Consider the following 13,629-nt stretch of genomic DNA (forward strand, 5'->3'; position numbering starts at 1 on the left):
ATTTCCCTCATTAAAATGCAAATCAATTTATAACATTTTTGACATGCGTTTTTCTGGATTTTTTGGTTGTTATTCTGTCTCTCACTGTTCAAATAAACCTACCATTAAAGTTATAGAGTGATCATTTCTTTGTCAGTGGGCAAATGTACAAAATCAGCAGGGGATCAAATACTTTTTTCCCTCACTGTAACTGCAAGTCACATTATGCTGGCTTGCAAAGTGATGTGTAATTATATTTGGAATCTAGCCAGAGTTAGGATTTCCAACAGTTGGAACTTGTAGTCACCCGCAACCTGCATTCATAATTACTGCCAGGATTAGATCAGTGTGAGGACTTGACTTTGAGAACACTTTACTAGAAGTATTTGAACTAAAAATGCCTTGGGGTTTACAGTGTGTCTGACATTTTCAAGACTGCAGGTTTTTTAAACATAGCATTGGCACAGAACAACCATCCATGATGGAGCAGAGACCAATCACAGCACAGTAAGTGACGACAGACAGAGAGGAAGGAAGGACTCCCAAAAACTCACCAGTCTGGTGACGACAGGTACCCCGAAATGCCAGATGTGCTCGTTGAGCAGGCCGCTGTACACCACGTTGCCAAAAAGAGCAATGGTTCCCTGCTGCTTACACAAGCCAGTTCCTGGTTTGGTTTCTATGGAGATAGAAATACATGATAGGTAAATGTCTTGCAGAAATGCATCAAATATGATGTCATACAATATATTAAAGAAAATAACGTAAAAAGATAAGAGAGAGAGAGACAGTGAAAGAGAGAGAGCGAGAGAGAGACAAACAGACAGACAGACAGACAGAAAGAAAGAAAGAAAGAAAGAAAGAAAGAAAGAAAGAAAGAAAGAAAGAAAGAAAGAAAGAAAGAAAGAAAGAAAGAAAGAAATGGACTGAGTTAATAAACAGCGAACTTCCTGGACAGAGTTATTGGACATGTCAGGGAGAGAAACACACAGGAAGAAAAAGATGGAGCGACAAACTGTATTTTCACGCACACGGAATAAAAGCAAGCATAAACACGGCACACACACACACACGCACATCATTCACACATTGCCCAAAAACAATAAGTGTAATGTTTATAAACCAGTGTCAGCTCAAAAATAAAATGGAAGAGGACTGTACTGTTGTCTCATTGCATAAGAGAGGGATCCAGAGGATTTGTGTCTGTATACCAAAACATGCTGGGTTGTTTGGTATGTAAACTTAAAAAGAGCCAGGTTGGGGTGTTGATTCTGGGAAATTGAGCTATGAAACACTGGGTCAGAACAGAAGATTGGAGACATGGCTTAGTATGGGCGTGGCTTTCAGATAGTTATTTTTGGCCACCTGTAAGAATAATTGTCATTCCAGTTTATCTGTTCGGTTGTTTTGTCAACATATTTTAAGGTTGAGTACTGACACTTTTGTATCTTTAACAAAGCTTAAATAATGATATTAATTTGATATTAAAGTCTGTAATGTGGTTAACTATAAGTGTTCAATGTACAAACTTACAATGAACAGGAATGAAGTTTACTCTCATGGGTGGCCAAAAATATCTATCTGAAAGCAACACCCCCAATAGGCCACTCCTTTGGATTTCCCAAAGATGGTTTAATTTAGCCATCTATTGAGTTTTTATTCACTTTTTCATGCTCGAGTTCTAAATATCTCTAACAGTACCCCCAGTGTGAGTTTTCTCATGCACGTGATGTCAGAATTTGCTCACTATTCTAAAATGTGATTGTAATGCAACAGGACAGTTAAACCGTGCTGCCCTCAAACCAAGACACGCTGCCTGCTAATTATCTAGAGGCTATGTTTCAATTTGACATGATTTTCTAAGAACAGTTTGAAATTAGATGCGCTCAGCCTCCTCATTAATTCACATAGAAGTTGCCCATTTCACTGTAGCGGACGATGTACGTTTGAGGCATGATATGCTAATGTAGGCAAGGATAAGCTAGATGAGCTGGACAAACTTCTCTCTTCGATGAGAGCCCAAGCACTCTCCCAGTGTTTTTTCAGGTTAAGTATGCAGACATTTCTGCATCTCCAGTCAGAACACAACCTCCCCGAACTTTTCTCCCCTGACACATTTTCCAGCTGGCTCCCGCATTGCCTTCATTGTTGTTTGCCTTACTAATAATTACTCTATTACTATACTCAATTGTGCTTATGCTTATACATGTTTCTATTAATTCTGCAAAACAATGCAAATGCTAAAGGCATCAAATAAGTATTAGCTTGTGTTGTATCCTTTGAAGCTGTCCTGGCATTATCATGACCATTGCACTGGCCTGTGTATTAATTTGGCCTGATTAGCTTAGCTCTGCCCTGCCCCATGTGGAGTCCTTGTGGAGCCCTTCAGTTACTGTGCTACTTCATTGTAATATTGTTTTAATGCTATATCCTGGTATTTTATTTTATTTGCTAATAATTCCTCTTTATTCTGTACTTTCAGAAACCACACACACACACACAAAGTATTGAACATACTATAACTTGCCAACATCCTAACTGGAACTAGACATCTTTCTTTGCTGAAGATTGAGGACAGCTTTTGTATTCTAGCAACATCCTGTTTGGAGAGGGAGTAGGGAGAATGAGGGAGTAGGGAGGATGGGGGAGTGGAGAGGATGATGAGGGAGTGGGGAGGTGTGTGAGATATTGTCAGTATAATTGCATAATGGAACTGTATATGTCCAATTACAAAAAACCTTGTTCGGTAATCATTTCACTTGTTGCTTATGTGCACACAATGCCGTGTGCGCATTGCTGCAATTATACATAAATTGGCTTAAACTCTGAGTTGTCCTTATGTTAGGTCCTGATCTGGCTATGACATATGGCTGTGGGCTACACTAGTTTATTTAGCAGACAAGATTCTCCGAGAATTCCATGGCATTATTTGATAGTATTTTATAGTATGAAGAATACAATTTAACAAAGCTGAAAACATTAGAAAGGATATTTTCTCCAAACCATTTGAGGGAGTGCGCACATGCGGATATTCTGAGTTCAGCTGTTAACAAAGAAACAGGTACTCCTATGTGCTTAATTTAGAGTTATTTATGTAACTTCAGTTGTGGTACAAATGTTAGGCTATATGTTTTGATTTTTTATTTATTCTAAGGGTGCATGATGCGACTCTAATAATGATTTGAAAAAAGTTGCATGAAAGGCGTAAGCTCTGCTTTGTTTTTTTTATGCAGGCTGTACACACTTCCTCAGTCTCTCATTCACAATTTGACAAACACTTGATAATGCCTTGAATTACCCAACAGGATCCTCTTTGTGCAGCTGTAAAGCCCCCTATAAAAATCCATGACTTTTGCTGCCAGTGGCCTAACTCTTTTCTCCCTGTGTGCTGCATGCTCCGAAGCACATCTCACACACATGGCTCTCTGTCACCTGATCTGGTCTTTCTCACAGGCTACAAGTGAAGATAGACACATTGGGGATGCAACTGCACACGTCCTAATTAAATTCCGAGGTGCATATTGAATATATTGGAAGAAGACATTTACTCTGTCAGCCAACAAGATGAGTAGGCCTAAAAAACAGCAAAAGCACCAGCCTATGTCAATCTACTATCCCCCATAGTACAAATGTTGACCTATTCTATTCTGTGTGAGAAATAAATATTCCAAATATGGTCTGGAACAGTTGTGGGATGCGATAGAGCCTAAATTAATACAACCATTAACATCCCAAAAACTATTTTAGACAATGAGTCTGACGCAACAGATCAGAACGTTTAGCTTAAATTGTTGATAAACTATAACTATTTCTTCACATTATATTCAAATCAAATTTTATTAGTCACATGTAGGTAGACCTTACAGTGAAATGCTTACTTACGAGCCCCTAATCAACAATGCTGGGGTCTTTGAAAACTCTCTAGGTAGATAGTGTGGTCTACAGCTTATCATGAGATACTCTACCTCAGGTGAGCAATAGAACGAGACTTAGATATCGTCCACCAGCTGTTATTTATAAAAATAGATAGTCCGCCGTCCCTTGTCTTACCAGACACCGCTGTTCTATCCTGCCGGTGCAGCGTATAACCAGCCAGCTGTATGTTGATAGTGTCATCGTTCAGCCACGACTCCATGAAGCATAAGATATTACAGTTTGAATGTCCCGTTGGTAGTTTAATCTTCCGCGTAGGTCATCTATTTTATTGTCCAAAGATTGCAGGTTTGCTTGCAGATTGGAAGGAAGTGGGGGTTTATTCGATCACCTACAAATTCTCAGAAGGCAGCCCACCCTCCAGCCCCATTTTATCCTCTTCACGCAAATCACGGGGATCTGGGCCTGATCCCGAGAAAGCAGTATCATTCGCGTCAGGCTTGTCAGACTCATTATAGGAAAAAAAGGATTCTGCCAGTCGTAAGAGATGGTAGCGGCAACATTATGTAGAAAATAAGTAAAAAATACAAGTCACAAACAACTCAAATAAACAAACAAAAATACACAATCGGTTGGGGGCACGTAAAACTTCTGCCTTCTTCTCTGGTGAAATTTAATGGAAAAGTATAAGCCATTTTATGTATAAGTGCAGCAATGCACACACATCAGTAGGCTATAAGCATGAATGTTTCATTAGTGGGAAAACACCATTATCAAATGCGATTATGCATGTAATGCTTTCATTATAAAGGTGCATTTTTATGGTGAAAATTATCTTACTCAAACTTGAAACTCACATGCTGCGTATGTATGCCATTTAGGCTCTACACCCATTGTAAAGTGGATTCATGTGCTTAATTTTAACAAGTTATTTGGCCACCTTATCAAAACATACAGGCCTATGGGCTAGGCTACATGAGGTATGGGACAAAAAAAGGTATTCATTGTTTCTTGCCTTATGCTGGGCATCATTCAAAAGCGATAGTATATAAATAACAAGTTATAGGCTAATATTGTCACCCATCAGAGTATTCTTTATTTAACCTTGTATTTACATATACAAAATAGTATGTGTGAAATTTGTTTTGATTTAGAATGGACCACTACCATGCACCTGTCTCAAAACAGGGGCAAGGGAAAAAATGGATGATGGATGATGCATTTCCCAAGGTTCATTTTCATGCCAGACAAGTAGGCTATACTTCTGTTGTAAAGAGAAGCAATATGCTTAATATTAGGAAAGAGGATAAATAAATATAGTAGGCCTAGTCTATCGAAAACTGATGGGATCCTCCTCTTTTTAATAGAGGCCATCACTGTTTTCTCACGCAATTGCAAAGCCTATAGAAAGGTTGTGCAACATCAGCTCATGAGGTTTGATTAGATTTTAGATTACATTGCATTGGTGTCAGAGTGACTAGAGGGACAATAAAGTGCTGTGTACCAGGCAGTTAGCAAGTTTAGTAGGCTACTAATGACCATCAGCAGCATCAGAGCTTGGAGAAGTCTAATTACCGTGACTAAATGGTCACGTGGAATTTGACTGCCTTCATGACTCGTGATTGCCGGTGTGGCGGTAATACGGTCACCATAACAGCCCTAGCTCCAAGTGAGTGTCAGGGGTGACGTGATTGGCTGCCGGTGTGGTAATACTGATGATTTGACTCCACCAATGGTTTGTTTACATAGCAGATTAGGATAATTAACGTGGCAGGTTAGGAGAACTAACGCAGCAGTTAGGGTGAATTAACATACAAGGTTAAGAGAATGAGGTTAGGAAAATGGTTAGGGTTTAGCTACAACGCTACAGTTGTCGACTACTGTGGTCCCGGACACGACCACTAGATAGAGCTTTTGTAGGCCTAGCTACTCCATCTAGCCACAACAGTAGACAAACCATCTGTGGTGACAAATCAATATATTAACACCACCACGGGCCACTTGTATCAATAAATCACTATCAGAAAATGGTTTATGTGGATAATAATTTCTTTATTTACTGTTTTATTGACGTTTTCAAGTACTGGTGATAAATCATGCATTCCTCCTCTTGCATAGATTGTAATGGACATGTGATGTGTGTAAAATATTTTTTGGGAAGGTTGTACAGATTATGATGAGCTAATGCTAAGCTATTTGCCGGGTATGTGTGGAGCCATGTTTGTTGACATCATTCAACGCATTCTGGGTTTCACAGAAACGTCTGTCAGACCAAAGATGATGTAGCAATGTTATAGGGATGGCTCACTCATCTTTCGAGTAAACTTCCGGAAGTGAATGATTGTAGATGACTCACTCCCTTCAACATGCATATTGCAAACAGAATCAACTCATCTTGTCACCTCTTCGTATCTTTGGTTGATGCAGAAAAACAAACATGGTGGTGCGCCCACTCTACCCACCGTCTGATTATTTTAGACTTTTAGAAAGTGATTTACTCAATTATTTAGATCACTGGTGAGCTCACACATGATGTTATGAATTGTAAATAGTAATCACTATTAGCTATTTCGTATTATGGTTTCTATCAGCAGAGAATTGGCAAAATCTGACCTCTTCTGTTAGCTCACACTTTACTCAGTTACCGCTAGAACTAATGTAGCCAACATTGTCCGATTTGGATGAGAATTGTTTTATGCTGTTGCTACTTCTGTGATTGTCTGAACATTGCATCCAAAAATATACTGCTCACACTGAGGACGTAACATTGTAAAATGTCACACCCTGATCAGTTTCACCTGTCCTTGTTATTGTCTCCACCCCCTCCAGGTATCGCTTGTTTTCCCCAGTGTATTTATCCCTGTGTTTTCTGTCTCTCTGTGCCAGTTCGTCTTGTTTGTTCCAAGTCAACCAGCGGTTTTTCCCTTACTCCTGCCTTTGCTATTCTCTTTTTTTCTAGTTCTCCCGGTTTTGACCCTTGCCTGTTCTGGACTCTGTACCCACCTGCCTGAGCATTCTGCCTGCCTTGACCACGAGCCTTTCTGCAACTCTGTACCTCCAGGACTCTGATCTGGTTTTGACCTTTTACCTGTCCGTGACCATTCTCTTGCCTACTCCTTTTGGATTATTAAACATTGTAAGACTCCAACCATCTGCATCTGGGTCTCACCTTGTGTCATGATTGTACGAACTGGCCATGACAGACCCAGCAGACTTGGACCAGCTCCGCCACGCTGTCTCCCTGCAGGGAGCCACCATTGAGAAACATGAGGAGTTGTTACAGGGCCTTTCGGAAGGGCTCTGCTCCTTGATGGCACGCCACGACCATGTTAGCTCAGAGGCTGCCTGCCACCTCTGGAAAAACCCTAATCACCCAGTAATTTTTTCCCCCCTATCTTTGGTGAGTTGGTACAGCCTATCCCGGCTCCCTGCGAACCCCTCTTACCACCTCCGGAGCAATATTCGGCGAATCCTGGTGCCTGCCGGGGTTTTCTGTCTCAGTGCTCGCTTATTTTTGAGCTGCAGCCATCTTCGTTTCCTTCAGACTGATCGAAGATAGCGTATATCACTACGCTAATGTCGGGAAGGGCGGGATACGGCAGTTTGGGAGCAACAATCTGCCATTTGTGGTCATCTGGAGGAATTTATGGCGGAGGTGAGAAAGGTAACTGGGAGAAAGGCGGCCAGTAAACTGCTTAACTTACATCAAGTTAGTGCGGCAGACTATGCGGTTGATTTTTGCACATTGGCCGCCGAGAGTGCTTGGAATCCGCAGCCTCTTCTTGATACTTTTCTGCAAGGATTATCTAAGGATGTAAAGGATGAGCTAGCTGCTCGGGAATTACCGGTGGACCTCGACTCCCTTATCGCCCTAACCATCAAAATCAATGGACGCCTAAGGGAACGTAGGACTGAGAGGTCTGGTCTCGGGCACACCCGTGCACCCGCTATGGCTCGTTCACCTTCGAGGGAATCCGGAAGTTTCTGAAGGCAGCTTTTACGAGAGGATTCGAAGCCACCTGAGCACTCTCGTGAATCTACAATGGGTGAGTTGGATACTCCTGAGCCTATGCAGTTGGGTTGTCAGTTGGGGAACGCTCACGGAGGATAAACAGTAACTCTTGTCTGTACTGTGAAGGGGCAGGACATTTTATTGTTACCTGCCCTATTAGGAAACCCTTGTCTTTAGTGGGTACCAGCACTATGGTGAGTCAGACTGAGAGTTCCCTAATTCCCATCACCCGCACACCCTTTTTTATGCTTTTGCTGTGGGGAGACCAATCTAAGTCTCTCCGAGTGCTCATTGACTCTGGGGCTGATGAATGTCTTATGGATGCCACGATAAATTTTGAGCTTGGTATTCCCACTCAACCTCTCTCTGTGCCAATGGATGCTAGGGCACTGGACAGCCGATCTATAGGGGAAGTCACCCATAGTACTATGCCTGTTCAATTACGGGTTTCTGGTAACCACAGTGAGACCACGGTTCCTCATTGCATCTCCCCATGTTCCAGTTGTTTTGGGATTTTCCTGGCTACAAAAACACAATCCTGTGATTGACTGGACCACAAGCTCCATCCTGGGTTGGAGCCCATTTTGCCGTTCCCACTGCCTTCAAGCAGCACCTTGATGACATCCTGTTTTTGTTTTTTCCCCGATCTGCACAAGAACATGTTCTTCATGTCAGACAGGTCCTTCAGCGCCTCCTGGAGAACCAACTGTTCATGAAAGCCGAGAAGTGTGAGTTCCACCGCACTACTATCACCTGTCTGGGGTATGTTATTGCTGAAGGCAATGTTCAGATGGATCCTGGAAAGGTGAAAGCAGTGATGGATTGGCCTCAACCAACATCCAGGGTGCAGTTGCAATGGTTTCTTGATTATGTCAACTTCTACCGCAGTTTCATTTGGGACTACAGCACCCTGGCGGCCCCCCTCTCTGCACTCACCTCTTCCAAGGTACCGTTCAAATGGTCTCCAGCTGTCGACAAAGCCTTTGTGGACATGAAGCATGGGTTCACAACAGCACCCATCCTCATCCATCCGGATCCCTTGCATCAATTTGTGGCGGCAGTTGATGCTTCGGATGTTGGCGTGGGGGCCATCCTGTCCCAGCGATCTACCCAGGATCAGAAGCTTCATCCCTGTGCCTTCCTGTCCCATCGTCACAATAATCCTGCAGAGAGGAACCACGATGTAGGCAATTGAGAACTCCTGGCGGTTAAGATGGCGTTGGAAGAGTGGAGGCACTGGCTGGAATGAGTAGAACAGCCATGCTTGGTCTGGACGACCATAAAAACTTGGAATCTCCGTACAGCCAAGCGCCTCAACTCCAGGCAGGCTCGGTGGGCCCTTCTGTTTACCAGATTCAACACCATTTCCTACCGCCCAGGGTCAAGAATGTGAAGCCTGACGCTCTCTCCCACCTATACAGTTCCTCTGACACACCCTCGACCTCTGAAACCATTCTCCCTACCTCATGCCTTGCTACCACTGGATTAGGGTATTGAGAACCTGGTTCGTAAGGTGCAATGCTCCCAGCCTGGACCTGAAGTGGGCCCGGCTAACCGGCTGTTTGTCCCTAATCCAGTCCGATCCCGGATCCTGGAATGGGCTTATTCCTCCAGGCTGACCTGTCATCCAGGGTCCCGTCGTACACTAGTCTTCCTCCGACAACGTTTCTGGTGGCCCACCATGGTTCCTAATGTCTCTGCCTATGTCGCCACGTGCAGTGTGTGCTCAGAACAGGACTCCACGGCAAGCGCTTTCTGGCCTACTGCAACCACTACTGGTCCCTCATCGTCCCTGGTCTCATATCTCTGGACTTTGCCACTGGGCTCCCTCTGTCTGATGGCAACACTGTCATTCTAACGGTAGTCAACCGGTTTTCCAAGGCCGCCCATTTCATCCATCTCCTCAAACTACCTTCTGCCAAGGAGATGGCCCAGTTTATGGTGCAGCATATGTTCCGGGTCCATGGACTCCTGGTAGACTTGGTCTCCGATCGGGGTTCTCGTCTCAGTTCTGGAAGGCATTCTGCACCCTTATTGGGTTGTCGGCCAGCCTGTCATCCGGATTCCATCCCCAAACTAACGGTCAGTTGGAGCGAGCCAACCAAGACCTGGAAACCACCCTGAGATGCCTAGTCTCAACCAATCCCACTTCCTGGATCAGACAACCGGTTTGGGTGACGTATGCCCGGAACACCCTTCCCTGTTCAGCCACAGGACTCACCCCATGGAGCACTCAAATGGAGAATCAGCTTCCACTCTTCCCGGAACAAGAACAGGAGGTCAGCGTATCCTCGGCCCAGATGTTTGTCCGCCGCTGTCGACGTACCTGGAGAAGAGCCAGGGCAGCTATTCCCAAGACCTCCTCCAGGTATCGCCGACAAGCGGACCGTTGCCGGACCCCAGCTCCCCGCTACCGCATTGGGCAAAGGGTATGGCTGTCCACATGGGACCTGCCCCTTCGGGTAGAGTCCCGCAAACTGTCCCCTCGTTTCATTGGTCCTTTTCCCATCTCCAGAGTCCTGAGTTCCACTGCTGTCCATCTTGTGTTACCCCATACCCTCCGTATTCACCCTACTTTCCATGTGTCTAAGATTAAGCCTGTGTCTCACAGTTATTTGTCTTCTGTCCCCAGCCCCACCCCCCTCCCTGTGTCATTGATGGCCATCCGGCCTACACATTGTAAAATGTCTCCTGGGTGTTCGACCATGTGGCAGGGGTTTCCAGTACCTGGTTGACTGGGAGGGTTATGGCCCGGAAGAGAGGTGCTGGGTTCCCGCTAGAGACATCCTGGATCCAGCCCTCATCACCGACTTCCACCGTTGACACCCCGGTCAACCAGGTATGCGCCCAGGTAGGATGCCAGGTGGCGTCCCTAGGGGGGACGGGAAACGTATTTTTTCCCCCGTACTCCTGCCTTTGCTATTCTCTTTTTTCTAGTCTTCCCGGTTTTGACCCTTGCCTGTTCTGAACTCCTTACCCGCCTTCCTGCCTTGACCACGAGCCTTTCTGCAACTCTGATCACTTTATCAGAAGCACATGATCAATGACTTCCAAAGCTTCATTTTGTTGCATTGATTTGGTATTGATTTGGTAGAAGGCAAAGGTTACGCGGTGCACCCGCTATGAAGTGTGGGACGTCGTCTATAATTTGGTTGTGTTAAATTTTGACCAGCAGGTGCCACTGTGTTGATCAAAGTCACGAATAATGAACCTATTTGAGACACAATAGGCTGGAAAACCTCAATGCTTCATTTCCCCATCACTACCATTTTAAATTCATGCTGTAATACAACAAAATATGGAATAAGTCAAGGGGTATGAATACTTTCTGAAGGCACTGTAAGTGCCCAACTGGCTGGGTCAAATAACTCAACTTGTTCCTGTTCAATATTTACACAGCGCTGCGTTTTTTTTAATCCAGAATTTTTTTGACTGTAGTATAACATAATGCACGTTAAGACAAAAGACAACTGCATTGTGTCTTGAAAATAAAATGCTTTCTCTCCCTCTCGTCCGTGGTGGTTCTGGTCAAACGTAGTGCATTATATAGGGTGCCATTTGGGAGGCAGCCATATTAAAATGGCACTTGTGCATTCCCAGGCCGCAGTGCCACATGCGCTTTATTGTTAGAGCAGTGCGGCTACACGCGCGCAAGCCTTACTGCAGAGACAGGCGTAGGGCTGGCTGCTTTATGACCCTAGCCTTGCTACCCCCGGGTAGGGTGCTAACACGCAAGAGTACACACACAAGCCTTTGAAAAAGGAATTCAATAAACTGATTTAAACCACTGCATGGTCTCTTTATTCACCAGTTTCACCTCTCTTTCCTCTTCTCAATTCTCTGCTCCTCTTTCTCCCCTCCTCGCTTTCCTTCCTCTCCTCTCTTCTCTTGTCTGCATGCGCTTCGGTTGGGATTAATTATTAAACAGGAGATGATAAATCACTAGAGAGGTGAGAGTGAAGAGCATCTGCACTGGAGGAGCACCGGCCGTTACTGCACATGGGAGTGTAGAACCAACCACAACAGCTTTATTACACTGGTGAGGGAGGGAGGCGCAAGAGCTTTCATTTGATTCAGCTTTTCCCCTTCACCGGTTTGGGAGATTTGATGTGAAATAGGTTCGCCTGTGGGAAATGTCAGCATCATTCGAAACAGAAAGCTTGAAGGGTTTCGGTTTGTCAAAAAGTTAATAATTATAATATCCAGTCTGAGTAACAAGCACAGTAATGTGATATTAAAGTGATTATGGCAGCAGGCAGATTATGCAATACTCATGTAAACAACTTGCTCTGCTTATCTTAATTGGCGTTAAGGTTAAAATCGAAGTAAGCATATGCCAATTAAAATACCTGGTTTTCTGAGCAATCTTTCAAGTTATTAGGACATGTAAACACCTTAATCGGTGTATTTGATGTGCGCAAGTGCTAGCAACAGCCAATGAGCCACCCTCTTTATCGAGAGTGAAGTGAGTTCGGAAGGACTGAATGTATGCATCTTAGAAGTAGTTTTCACATACAAACTTTATATGTCCATGCTGACCAGAAACAACATGGTCGCTGTGGAATATCTTTTGTTTTGATTGGCGATTTTCTGCACCAGGTAGCCTGATTTTAGATGTGTCCATGTAAACTGGATTATTAGGGAAATTGTTCTTTTTGCAAAGCGTGACAACGTTTTAATTCAACTATTATATTATTCTGATTATCCACAAAAATCACATTATTGTGTGCATGTAATCGTACTCAATACCTACTCAACTAAGAGAGAAACAATTATGATACATGGGCTACAATGCATTTGGATATGATTCAGACCCCTTCACTTTTTCCACATTTTGTTACGTTGCAGCCTTATTCTAAAATGGATTAAATAAATGTCTTTCCTCATCGATCTTCACACAATACCCCATAATGACACATTTATAAAAAAAATTAAAAAACAGAAATACCTTATTTACATAAGTATTCAGACTGCTATGAGACTTAAAATTTAGCTCAGGTGCATCCAGTTTCCATCGATCATCCTTGAGATATTTTTACAACTTGACTGAAGTCCACCTGTGGTAAATTCAAAAGATTGGACATGATTTGGAAAGGCACACGCCTGTCTATATAAGGTCCCACAGTTGACAGAGCATGTCTGTGCAAAAACTAAGCCATGAGGTTGAAGGCATTGTCCGTTGAGCTCCGCGACAGGATCGTGTTGAGTCACAGATCTGGGGAAGGGTATCAAAAAAGTGTTGCAACATTGAAGGTCCCCAAGAACACAGTGGCCTTGAATCATTCTTAAATGGAAGAAGTTTGGAACCACCAAGACACTTCCTAGAGCTGGCTGCCCTGCCAAACTGAGAAATTGGGGGAGAAGGGCCTTAGTCAGGGAGGTGATCAAGAACCCGATGGCCACTCTGATAGAGCTTCAGAATTACGCTGTGGACATGGGAGAACCTTCCAGAAGGACAACCATCTCTGCAGCACCAACAATCATGCCTTTATGATAAAGTGGCCACTCCTCAGTAAAAGGCACATGACATCCCACTTGAAGTTTGCCTAAAGGTACCTAAAGGACTCTCAGACCATGAGAAACAAGAGAAAACTCTTTGGCCTGAATGCCAAGCGTCGCATCTGGAGGAAACTATGCACCATCCCTACGGTGAAGCATGGTGGTGGCAGCATCATGCTGTGGGGATGTTTTTCAGCTGTAGGGACTGAGACTAGTCAGGATGAGGAAAATATAATTGGAGCAAAGGACAAAGAGATCCTTGATGA

At 43.9% G+C, this 13,629-nt stretch overlaps 1 protein-coding gene across 5 annotated transcripts in view; it reads right to left on the reverse strand.

The window, feature by feature from the left end:
• Window positions 1-13,629, reverse strand: part of rbfox3a (RNA binding fox-1 homolog 3a) — a 748,768-nt gene that overhangs the window by 224,973 nt on the left and 510,166 nt on the right. For all 5 annotated transcript variants that reach the window (XM_014212871.3, XM_082977478.1, XM_014212853.3 and 2 more), the window contains exon 5: window positions 534-658. In XM_014212871.3, the coding sequence (XP_014068346.1) occupies window positions 534-658 (125 nt within the window). The remainder of the gene's footprint in view (window positions 1-533; window positions 659-13,629) is intronic.

This window comes from Salmo salar, chromosome 01, assembly GCF_965601325.2.
Source record: "Salmo salar chromosome 01, fSalSal1, whole genome shotgun sequence".
Taxonomy (NCBI): domain Eukaryota; kingdom Metazoa; phylum Chordata; class Actinopteri; order Salmoniformes; family Salmonidae; genus Salmo; species Salmo salar.